General features: G+C 34.6%; 1 protein-coding gene across 10 annotated transcripts in view; it reads right to left on the reverse strand.

Moving 5' to 3' along the window:
* LOC131436503 (liprin-beta-2) overlaps positions 1-13001 on the reverse strand; it is a 74252-nt gene that overhangs the window by 22406 nt on the left and 38845 nt on the right. For 9 of the 10 annotated variants that reach the window (XM_058605237.1, XM_058605239.1, XM_058605238.1 and 6 more), the window contains 2 exons: positions 7574-8394; positions 7238-7462 (listed from right to left, as the gene is read on the reverse strand). In XM_058605237.1, the coding sequence (XP_058461220.1) occupies positions 7238-7462; positions 7574-8394 (1046 nt within the window). The remainder of the gene's footprint in view (positions 1-7237; positions 7463-7573; positions 8395-13001) is intronic. The other variant, XM_058605243.1, reaches the window with a different exon arrangement.

Here is a 13001-nt window from a genome sequence, read left to right on the forward strand (position 1 = left end):
TCAATACGGAATAAATCACAATCCGTTATTCAACAATTTTCTAATAACATTCACGATCTTATAGAATCTGAATGTAAAAATAAAAGACAAGGGACGGACTTCCCTTCCGTTGATTCTATGCCGTCTAACAATATTTTCGATATTTTTCCCGAATCGGATTGTAGCGACATAGAAGAATTTTTTTCAAAAATTCCCAAAATGGACGCTGGTCGTTCTGGGAAGAAACAACAATCTATGCCTATAGTGACGGTGATGATTTCCGACTTCAAAGCATTCCATACTGAGCTTTCTACTTTTCTCCCTGAAGTAAAAGTCTCATTTCAAATCGGACGAAGAGGATAATGTCGAGTAGAGATGGGCAATTCGTTCGCGAACGGTTCAAAAGAACTAGTTCTTATGAAAGAATGAATGAGCAATAGTTCTTTTTTTGAGAACGGTAGTTCCTCAGATAAAAGTGAAGGCACTTTTTTTTGCTCGCATAACTTTTTATCGAGAACGGTATTTTTGTAATAAGAAAGTTTCATCATGAAAGTTAAATTCAAATTTGTGGGACTGTTATATAATTGCTCACTAAATAGTGACACTTAATCTAACAAAACTAAGTTCTCGTTCAGTCTTTGCACAAACAAATATGAAAACTATGAAAAGAACGAACGAACAGCTCAGGAGAACTAGCTCTTTCAAAATAACTCTGTATTAGAGAACAGTTCTTTGAAAAGAGCTGTTTTGCCCATCTCTAATCGAGTCTTGGTTGATGGATGTGAAGATTATGAACGTCTTATCCGATATTTGTAAGAGAAACTTCATAAATTTTATTCATATGATATAAAATCAGACATACCCTTCAAGGCTGTCTTGAAATGCTTATCAAATTATCAAAGTACTGATGAAATTAAAAATGAACTAAAAGAATTGATTCGTTTTGCCCCTTCCCAAGTAATACTTATGAAAAAAGAGCGAATGGTACTTCTACCTACAAGATCATCTTTTTCAAATGATCATCCGAATGAATTCGACTTCATCACTTTCTGAAGCATTTCAAATCGGATGGCAATTTGCAAATAATATTATAATGAATTTAAAATTTAACAGTTTTGTTAAATAATTATTTGATTATTTTAAATTGGAATGCTCGATCTTTGAAATCGAGTGAAGATGAATTTTATAATTTTCTCGAAGTTCACAAAATCCATATTGCCATTGTGACAGAAACTTTTCTTAAACCAAATGTCAAATTGAAAAGTAATCCACATTATGTGGTCCATCGATTTGACAGGTTTACTGGAATGGGTGGTGGAGTTGCCATTTTTGTCCAACGGCAAATTAAACATCGAATTTTACCATCTTTCTATATTAAAGTTATTGAAAGCTTGGGAATCGAAGTTGAAACCATTTATGGAATTTATTTCATTGCTGGAGCATATTTGCCATTCCAATGCACCGGGAGTAATTTAATTTCTTTAAAGGCGATTTGCAAAAACTCACAAGATATCGACTGAAATTTTTCGTAATAGGGGACTTAAATGCTAAGCATGCCCAGTGGAATTGTAGGCAAAATAACAGTAATGGTAAAATACTTCATAACCATCTTTCTGCTGGTTACTTTACAGTTCTTTATCCCAGTAATCTGACCTGCTTCTCTATTGTTAAAAATCCTTCTACAATTGATATGGTTCTATCAAATCAAAGTTACATTTGTAATGAACCGATTACACTTGCTGACTTTGACTCAGATCATCTTCCTGTAACATTCAGACTTTCCAACGTAGCTATAATTAATACAATTAGTTCTACATTCAACTATCATAGAGCTAATTGGTTGGATTACAGATCTCACATTGAAAAACATGTGGATCATGAAACTATTTTAGAAAATTCTGCGGACATCGACACAGCACATAATTTGAATCATTACATTATCGCAGCTAGAAATCTTTCAGTTCCCAAAGCTCAAAGTAAATTAAATTCTCCTATCATCAATGACAATCTTCAACTACTCATTGGGTTGAAGAATGTTCGTCGACGATAATATCAACGTTCTCGTGGTCCTACTATGAAAAACATAGTTAAGGATTTACAAAAATAAATTAAACATAGATTTACTCTTTTACGAAATGAACATTTTGCTAAAGAAGTTGAACAAATTAAACCATATTCTAAACCTTTCTGGAAACATTCTTAGGTTCTTAAGAAACCTCAGAAACCAATTCCTGCTCTCAAGGAAGGAAATCAAATACTTCTTACAAATGGCGAAAAAGCTCAAAAACTTGCTCAGCAGCTCGAAAGTGTCCACCATTTTAATTTGAACGTTGTGAGTCCTATTGAAAATAAAGTATCCCTGAAATATGATCATATTTCAACTCAAGTGTTATAACAAGATGACATTATTGAGACGAATTTTAATGAAATTAAGTCAATCATTATCAAACTTAAAAACATGAAGGCTCCTGGTAATGATGGAATTTTTAATATTCTTATTAAAAATCTTTCCGATGTTGCCTTGAGACTCTTGGTTAAAATTTTCAACAAGTGTTTTTCTTTAGCTTACTTCCCAAAAAGATGGAAAAACGCTAAAGTAATACCTATCCTCAAACTTGATAAACCCCAGCAGAAACATCAAGTTATCGACCAATTAGCTTACTTTCTTCTATCAGTAAACTTTTTGAAAAAATATCTTGTAGAGAATGATGTTTCATATAAATGATAATTCAATTTTTTTACCAGAGCAGGATTGCGTCATGAACATTCAAATACTCATCAACTTGTCAGAGTAACGAACATGATAAAAGCAAATAAATCTTCTGGGTTATCCACTGGTTAGTTTCCTATTTATTTGATCAAAATGATTCAAAATTATTTAACTGATCATACTTTTCAGGTTAGCTATCAGAATTGTGAATCTGAATTGCTACCCGTACGAGCAGGTGTTTCGCAGGGTTCGAGCGTAGCTCCAATCTTGTATAATAGTTTCACTTCTGATCTTCCAAATCTACCCGTTGGTTGTCAGAAACCGCTATTCTGTGACGACACAAGTCTGTTAGCCACAGATAGAAATCTAAGAGTGATCTGCAGTCGCCTACAAAGAAGTTTAAATATTTTCAGCGATTATCTTTTTTTTTTGTTTCAATTATAGAGGCTTTAACATCTTATGTCATTCGCCTCTTCGGACCAGAAAACCAAATGGAGCATAAACGCAATTAATTATCTTTCCTCATAAGCCAAGAGCTTCTTTTCTTAAACCAAACAATAATCACATTCTCAAATTGAATGGCTTGGAATTGACATGGCCTGATCAAGCAAAATACTTAGGTTTAACGTAGCCATGCTTATGCAATACCAATTAGGTCAAGTTGTTGTTCCACCAGGAAGAACACGCTTCAAATGATTCAGAATAAAATTCTTAAAATGATTTTGAAGCGTCCTCCCTGGTTTAGTACAACTGAGTTACACAGACTCACAAATATAGAACCATTAGATGTAATGTCACATAATGTTATAAGCAAATTCCGACAAAAATCGATGCAATCTTCAAATGAATCGATTCGCTCTCTGTATTAGTTAGTAAGTTAGTATATAAGTTCCTTTTCCCCATTACACAATACAAGTAGGTTTAGAATTTTCCCTACACAAAAATCACAGAATTGCGGAAGCAAATGATGTCTTCATGGTAATAACCAAATCATGTATATAATAGGGCTGAAAAGTCACCACTTGTGGCTGAACATCCAATTTAAATCTTAATAATTTTATTTTAACTCATATTCCAATAAATAGTTATTAAAAAAATGTTCAGAAACGGTTTCAACTTTGAAAGTACTTATAACACAACATGATACTATCATTTTAGTAGGCCGTGTAATCGTTTTCGCAAAATTTAACGAAATCTGCGTAACAACTTCTTAAAACATGCAACGGATCGGAATCGACAGACTGTGGAGGATGCTTGTATCAATTTTCCTCTTCAAGTACCCAATTCTTCATAGTTACTCTTGAATATCTTATCAAGTGACTTCAGCAGCCCACGACGGCCAATTTTGAACAACTTATCGGTTTTAAGATTCAGATTGAACAATAGGGTGGGACAAAATATTGATTTCAACTCCACCAAACTTTTCGTATTCCTTCTGGGTCCCTTAAGTTTCATGCAAAATTTTAGCTCGATCGGAGAAACTATATTTTCGCGCCCGAGGTTTAAAGTTTGTATGGGATTTAGTATGGAGAAATCCACTTTTTACATAAAAAATCGGCTGGAGATCAACTTATGAACTCTAAAAATCAGTACATGTATCGTTTTCGTAGGAAATTTTACTAGGAAGAAAACTTCTCAAGACCCCAAATCAATCCGACATTTGTAGAAACAGTTATTAAAGGAAAACCGACACAAGGTCTGAACAATGCCTCATTCCTTAATATATCTAGCACCACTGCTGTTAGTGGTCGTAATCCGATTTTGCTTTCTTTTATTATGGCATAACGGTTGAGCAAAGTAATCAAAGAACCAACGCTGTGGTATTAATCCAGCTTGTGATCTAATAAAACCGACATTAGAATTTTTGTCAATACTTTCTGTACTTCCCCAACTGTATAGCTAAACAGGTACAGTTTTTGGCACGGTCTCATCACCGTCAATGTTAATTTGAAATTTTTAATGCCTAATATTTATATTTATAAATCTATATCTCGGTGAATAGTTAACGGATTCTTACAAGCTACGGCTTATTCGATTGGTCAATTGTGACAGATATTGTCAAAAAATAGCAAATTTCGAAATAAAAGTTTGTATAAATTGGAAAGAAATTATCAGATCCTAAAACGATAACAACAGCGTATATACTTTCTGGAGAAACTTTCATTTGCAACCTGAAAAAACTTCATTTGGTCAAAATCGATCCAGCCTTATCTAAGATTCACGCCTCTTTATTTTGCACACACATACACAGAAAGAAAAGATGAAACTTACACGACATGTAAACCGATAGTACTATGAAATAGACATCAGTTGAAACGAAAATCTGATTTAAAACCATGAGTGATGTAAGATTACATTAAGATTCATTTAGTTTTTCATTGAACAAGACAAACCGCTTAGTTTTGTAATGTAACTTTCCATTCAATTGCCTGCTCCAAATATGTGCATGAAAATAAATGTAAAATCACAAAATATTTTTATCTGTGTACAGCCACACATAAACACAGGCATTTGCTCAGTTCGTCTAGCTGAATCGATTGCTATATGACACTCGGCTCTCCGGGCCTCGAAAAAGCTTTCCAATTTTTGAGCGGATGCTATAACTATGTTTCCGTAATTTCGTGTGAAGAGTGTTAAACATTAAGTTTAAAAAATCATATAAGTGAGGACGCGACAAGAATACGAAATCTTTAGAACCGATTGTGAATTGTTCTAATTTTGTAGGTCTTATCAGTTCATGGTTGAACAAACTCATTTCAGCTTGCAAATTTTCGGTTTCTAAATAGCAAAAAAAATCTTCGCTGCCGATTCTAACTGACACTAAGAATCTTTCTAGGCTGGGGCTCTAACATACGACAACTGCATTCACAAAATTTTCAATACTAGACTCAAGGTAATCTCATTAATCATTTTTTCAGTTGAAGGCATAAAAACTCACTTTAGTTGCGTCGGTCTTCGGTTTCCAAAGTATTTCATAAAGGAAAAATCACATCGATTGCTCATATAGTCGATTATGATAAAGGCATCATAGGTGGATTAGAACGAGTTTTTATAACATTTACGGACAATTGAAATGATAATTTTGGTCCTTTTCCCTGATTACTGAGAAACACGGCTTCTAAACACTTCGCATATGCAAAACTCGTTTTGGACTAATGATCACACTTAGATTTCTCGAGGAGTACTAAGATAAATTTTTATATGTTCCGCAGCTTTCTACCAGTACAGTCATGTACTATTTTTCGATACAGACTAAATTCAATATGATTTTGTTTTCAAGAGACAGTAGACATGAATATTGTTATATAGAGCAATTCGACCATAAAAAAAATTAATTATGTGCACTTTGTACAAATGGTTAAGAGAAACTCAATTTTTGACTAAAAAAATCCGGGAAGGTTAGTGAATCACAATCAGTTTTCGATCGATGCATCAGAAAGGACATTGCACTACAGTGCAGTTATAAATTTGTGTTACGTAAGTAGATTTGAATTTCACGACTACTTAGCGAATGAAGTTAAAATGCTGCGTTGAACTAGTTTGACTGAAGGTAACAAGTAAAGAAAATATTTAATATTCTGAGTTTGTGTTTCATTTGATCTAAGATGAGCTTGCTCCCAATTACAAATTATTTTCATGACATACTACAAATTTTTATTTAATCTGTGAAAAAGAAAAACGGAATATGGGCAATTAGGTAATATGAAATTTTTCTTTCATTTTCTTGACATTTATAATTATTCATTGATAAGCAAATTTCCGAAAGCATTTGTTTTAAATCATAAATCCATTGCGAGAGTAAACTGAATGATGATATTGTGTTAATTAAGGTTCATAATTTCAAAATATTTGTTAGTTGGTTAGCTAGCGTCATCAGCGTGATGAATTCTGAGTAATAGGTTTTAAATTTTGTCTAAACCAAAAAAAATAAATTTCTGATTATCGAAACAACAGTTTGTAATACTTTGTATACACAAACCTATTCTGGCAACCATATGACAAACTATTTTTCTACAACAAACGGTACTAGAATACTCATAAAATAACTGTGGATATGTGCATGCATGTACTGGTATGGCACTTCCTATGTGAACATAAAACCTGCGATAGGCAACATACACATACGTATTTTAATTTTTGTACTAAACAATCATGGCCAATTTGGAATATTATAAATTTGATATACTGTGATTTGCCGAAATTCTACTCAAAATTTCTTAGTTAGCAGGTTCAGAATATATACATAAAATAAGAATTCTAAAGAACATGATTAGCAGTTAGATCTTTAGATAAAACTATTAGATTTTGGAAAGCTATGGCGATTGAATAGGCGTCGGCAAAAATCTCTTCTGAACCACCTTTCGCACTGAAATTCTTGACCAGGACAGTTTTCGCATCACAAGCGACAACGAACATTCCACAGCTATCATGTTAAATCTAACAGTAAAAGAACATTCCATAGTACATCGAAACGGGGAAGGCTGATAGCTATGCTAGGAAGGAGAAAACTAAAGTAGTGTTAAATGAAAATAATAAAAATCGCGGTACTTTCTGTTTGTCAATCTGGATGCCAACTGTTTTGGCAAATTCGCTTACTCGCTGCAAAAGATCGTCCGCATTCGAAAGGAGCTTGTTCTTGTCGTATACCGTTCGCTCCAGTTCCGTTATCTTGGTACTCTGTGTCTGGATCTGTTCGGTTAGTACCTTAACCTGAAGGGCCAGCGCTTCCTTGTCCGTTTGTAATCGACGAAGTCGTTCGTCTGTGTCTTGTCGCTGATTTTGGGAAAGAAAAAAAAACAGAAATTAGTAGAATTCGTGGTAGAAATATCAGTGAACATAAACTTTGTATTTAAGTATGGTTTTTCGCTAGTACTAGTGGCCAACCTGACAATCTTTTCCCCACATCATCCGGCTATGTTCGCAAGAGCAACAAGGAGGAGGAAGAGGAGGCGGTTGATAGTATCCTCGATTGCAACAGCCACTGGAACAAGGCAGTTCCTGACTACTACTGAGAGCCCCATTGCTTCCATATCGGTACATTTCCTGCTGCCTCCGGTGATAATCAATTAGGAGCAACTCCTCCCGGCTCTGGTGATTCCAGTTCCAGTAGTAGTGCGGGTCCCAGTGTGAAGTCGGTGGCGGAGGTGGAAGCTCCCACATCCCCGGACTTTGTCTACTACTGTTACCGTGTTGCTGATGATGACTACTTCCACTGCTGTTGTAGTTATTGTAGTTACCTGAGTCATGTTGATGTTCTTCAAAAATCCAAAATTTATCATCAACTGAACTTTTCCCATGCCCAATACGTTTTGGTGCTGCTTTATCTTTAGAGTTCAAACTTAGACAGCTCGATTGAGAGTCTGGTTTGGGCAAGTCCGATGAAGACGATTTGTCCTTTAGTGAGTGAGTACTACGGCTTTTGGCATCACGTTCATGACGACTGGCACCTAGATTGTGGCGCCGGCGATCCAAACTGCCAGTCAGAGGTCGTGGAGGTTTACCACAACTGGGAGCTAACGGAGACTCCGGAGTTAGGGGTCCAACATTTGTAGTACTAAGTTCTTGACCGCCGGTACGACTTCTCACAGACCGACCACCAACTGTAGTGTACGAAGTAGATCTACGATCCGAATCGATCGATGCTTTTGGAGCCTCGTTTCGGGAGTTGACCCAAGTAAAGTCAGTGTCACGACACGAAGATTCATCTAGAGGAGATAGTGAAAATAACAGTTTGTATTAGGAATGAACTAAACACGTAGGGCACATTGTCGGTCATAAATAAACTACATCCATTCCACTGAAGCCTTTATCTGTTGATCAGCAGTCAGTAGACCAACACAATGTACCAATATCGGTTTGTCTATCGCTAATTGTTTGCTCTGTGCAATCTCGTCACTCGGTTAATTCATTTCACAAGCCTACAAAAACAAACATTGCCTCCGTATGTGCTGCACCTACCCAATGGGGGTTTCCGGGGAAATTCAATATAAATTCCTCAATTATGAATTAATGCACGACTACTTCACTGGCATTTGGTGCCAGTGAAATATGTTTAACTGCTACCTGGTCGACAAAATTATGAGTATTGAATAAACTTCATGAATTTGTCAGCAATTTATTTGAGTGGGTCTAATTTTGGTTTGATTTATTTTATTTGGTCATTGGTAATTTGAGTTGAAATAACTCGGCGAATGTTACCATTACAGTAACGAATGATTTGAAATTATAATGACCGATATTTAGAGAAAAAATTTTTCATGCAAATTAATGTAGGAAAATTTTATCAATCATCGGTATAAAAACATGTTAAAAGACAAATCTGTAGTAAACGTAACAGGCATTTGATTCGGAGACATTTCGGAGTTTCACATGTATCAGCACTTGAAACTACATCAAAATGTGTGATATATCGCACGTTTGTGTGATTTTTAAGTGTGTGCACGACTACCGTTCTGTACTAAATTAATGAAAAATAAATTGAACTTAATTTTGTAGCTATTTTTTCGTTTTGTTTTCGATTATAAATGTGTTAACCTTAAGGTCATTCGCCTCTTCGTGACCCTGTGAGCGGGGTTTGGAAACGAGCCCAGGCGGGCTGCATGGAAGTCATCGACGAAGCTATCACGTTATACCCGTTCCCTTTATAACAATTTTGGATTTAAATATATTTTAACCACTCATTATACTATTCCTCATTTCTTGAGATCCACGATGATTCCAAAATAACCATTTATTTCGAAAACAAAACGCGAGTAAGTAATGTTAGAGACATGACATGAATACAAATTAAATTGACTCGTTTTCTCGTTAGCAGATTGATTGTGTGAATCCGGTGAATGACTAAAATTAGGTTAAAACCGAGATAAACTATATATATATATATATATATATATATATATATATATATATATATATATATATATATATATATATATATATATATATATATATATATATATATATATATATATATATATATATATATATATATATATATATATATATATATATATATATATATATATATATATATATATATATATATATATATATATATACGGATTTACATGATTCTTTTTTGTTTGATCAGTTTTCACCCTCACAGGGTTCGTACATAAAAAAAATAGGAAAAGTGGGGAAAAATCCATACAATTGTTTTGTATGGACACTGGAATTTTCCGTGGAAAAGTCGTCAATGATTGCTAGATCTACGATTGATGTTTGGCGAGCGAGTTGTATAAGTGCTTGACAGTCGTAAAATAGAATATTAGATCGCTATTCTCTCTATCGAAAAAGAAAAGTGGAAGAATTTTTTTCCCGGTATTCTAAATGGCGTACGTTTGATATGCATGCGCTTGAAGAGGCCTATACCTTCTTATGTGACATTCGGTCAGGATACAAGAATCCCGTGAAAACCACTTGTTACCTATGACAATCAGATGGCCACATGTCAATATTGCCAAAAAGCTGTTCACTACGGTAAGCCATGTGATAAACCGGACAAGGACACAACCACACCAAAGGACAACGGTGCTTCCTTCACACCAACCCCAGTACACCTGTGACAGTCACCAACAACAGTGAAGCATCCCCTTCAACGAAACCATCCAACGTATCCCTTATAGAACAAAGTACACCAGCTGCAGTTAACAACTTACCATCCAACCAACCAGCAACTGTAAACAATGTACAACAAGGCGCATCTACAGCAACTAGCAACGAAATCAACAGCAATACCACCGATGCGGCAATGAATGACGAGACGAACCGCGAACAAACTTCCCCTCAATCCTCGCAGGAGGAAAATGGAAGCTCCTCTCCCCCTATAAAAAGAGTGACAACGAGATCCAATACAAAAAAATTGTTATCTAAAAACTCAGCTAAATCGGCCACGTAAAGCTTGTACGCAAATAGGCCTGAATAAAACATCTTTTAAATAAAAAAAGCACTTATACAACTCGCTCGCCAAACGTCAATTGTAGATCTAGCAATCATTGACGACTTTTTCAACGGAAAATTCCAATAGCTCATTTCTATTTCTCATTCATTTTTGGATTTTTTTTAATGGATGTTCGGATTCTCCTGTTGCAATTATCTTTAATGTTCCACCAACTGCATTACAAGGTCGTTTACCTTTGCGAACAAATACCACTCCGTATCAATGTTGTATTTTTTTCTATTTTTATATTGAGAAGCTGCCCCGTCCGATACAAAATTTGCCTTTTTATATTCTTTCGTTGTTCTTAAAACGTTATTAATTTGGAAATGAAAACTTGAACAGCAATTGTGTCATGCTTCAATACTTCTGGTATTGAAACGAAACTAAAATTTTTAATCGTGCCTGATTCTTTATAATATATTACAAATGGATGAATTGTTGCTTGATCATTGTTCCAAAGATGACTTTGAACAGCATCTTGAAGAACGAATGAATAGTTCTCGGAAAAAAGCCGTTTCTGAACTGGGTCACGCACACTATTAGATCAAATTGACACGTAATCTCGTTGTTGTGGCATAGTTTTACTTATATAATCGTCGTTGAAGAACTGCAGTACTTCACGTTTTATATTGACACCCAATGGACGGCCACATTTGTTGTTAGGAAATGCCAGTGAACCGTGTATTTATTCACATTAAAGGATCATTGTAATTAGAACAGACCACGAGTTAGGTAAAATTAAGAATATCCATATTTTATCATCTCTTCAGGAATCAGGTTCAATAAGTTTCACCTTTAATTTTGTAATGATTTTGTCAAATGCTGCAGTCTTAGTTTTCACTGTCTTCTTGAACTTCTTCAGATTCATTTTGGGGTGGATGGTCGAATAGTTGTTTCCTAATGCTCTCAACGATTTCAGAATACTTTTCTTAACGATAGTTGTCAGACATGAGCTCTTTAAGATAACTGCTACAGGGCATACATGAAGTCAAGAAATCCCTTTAATGAATACCTCAGCTTTTGATTTCTCAAATATTCTGCTAGATCATTATGTTGGGAGGATGCTGAGACAAGTGGAGCCACTGATGGTATTTCTTCTGAATCATATTTCGATGTAGCTAGCTGCTAGCGGTATATCTTATATAGCTATTTTCTGTATACTTCCAACAGACACAAGTCGGTATGAATTTCCGTTAAATCACACTCATTAAATACTATACATTTAAAAAATGCGCTTTTATAGTTGAGTGTTTATACTAAAGGTAAACTTTTATACCAGAAAAAAAAACAAGAAGACCGTGGTAACCTAATTTTTTATATCTGAACCGGTTACCTAAAAGGAGGTATTTTTTCAATATGGCGGTTACTCTCTTGTTGAACCTCTAGTTTATATAAACCAGCGATTTTTCTTCGATATTGTTTTACAAATATTTCGAAAACTACTGCTCGCATTGTCTTGATGTTAATGAATAATTTATTCAAAATTCCACGAGGATTCCAAAAGTAATAATTTTCGATGGAGAATTATAAAAAGGCGTATTCTCATGAAATATCCATTTTTTCGACTTTGTTTCTCATATGTCTTGAAAATGACTGCATTTAGAAATAAGCATTAGGAGCTAACATGTAAATTGATTGACCCGATAAAATATGTACAAACAAAACGTTGACAAATGTAACAATAGATAAAAAGGCGTATTCTCATGAAATATCCATTTTTTCGACTTTGTTTCTCATATGTCTTGAAAATGACTGCATTTAGAAATAAGCATTAGGAGCTAACATGTAAATTGATTGACCCGATAAAATATGTACAAACAAAACGTTGACAAATGTAACAATAGATAAAAAGGCGTATTCTCATGAAATATCCATTTTTTCGACTTTGTTTCTCATATGTCTTGAAAATGACTGCATTTAGAAATAAGCATTAGGAGCTAACATGTAAATTGATTGACCCGATAAAATATGTACAAACAAAACGTTGACAAATGTAACAATAGATAAAAAACTGAAAGTTGTATCCCTAAAACTGTAAAACGAAAATCTGAATAAAGAAAATATTGTGGAAAAAAAGAATGCATTTAGAGAGAAGTAATCTATGAGCCTTTTCATTGAGCGTAGCTTGAAGAATAATGTTTCACTTTTATCGGATACTAACGTTTCACTTTTATCGGACACTTTTATTTCTATCAAAACAACGTTTTTCGAAAATCGTTGAAAAGTTTGAAACTCAAATAACTGTTACTTACGGATCCAGTGATATAATTGTCAGTAGGTAACATGTCGATGTTTTGGAACCAGATCACGCACAGCATTTAGGTTTTCGGGCACAACAGGTGATTTTGAACGACCCTAAAAAAAACGTCCGAC

Source organism: Malaya genurostris, chromosome 3, assembly GCF_030247185.1.
Source record: "Malaya genurostris strain Urasoe2022 chromosome 3, Malgen_1.1, whole genome shotgun sequence".
Classification (NCBI taxonomy): domain Eukaryota; kingdom Metazoa; phylum Arthropoda; class Insecta; order Diptera; family Culicidae; genus Malaya; species Malaya genurostris.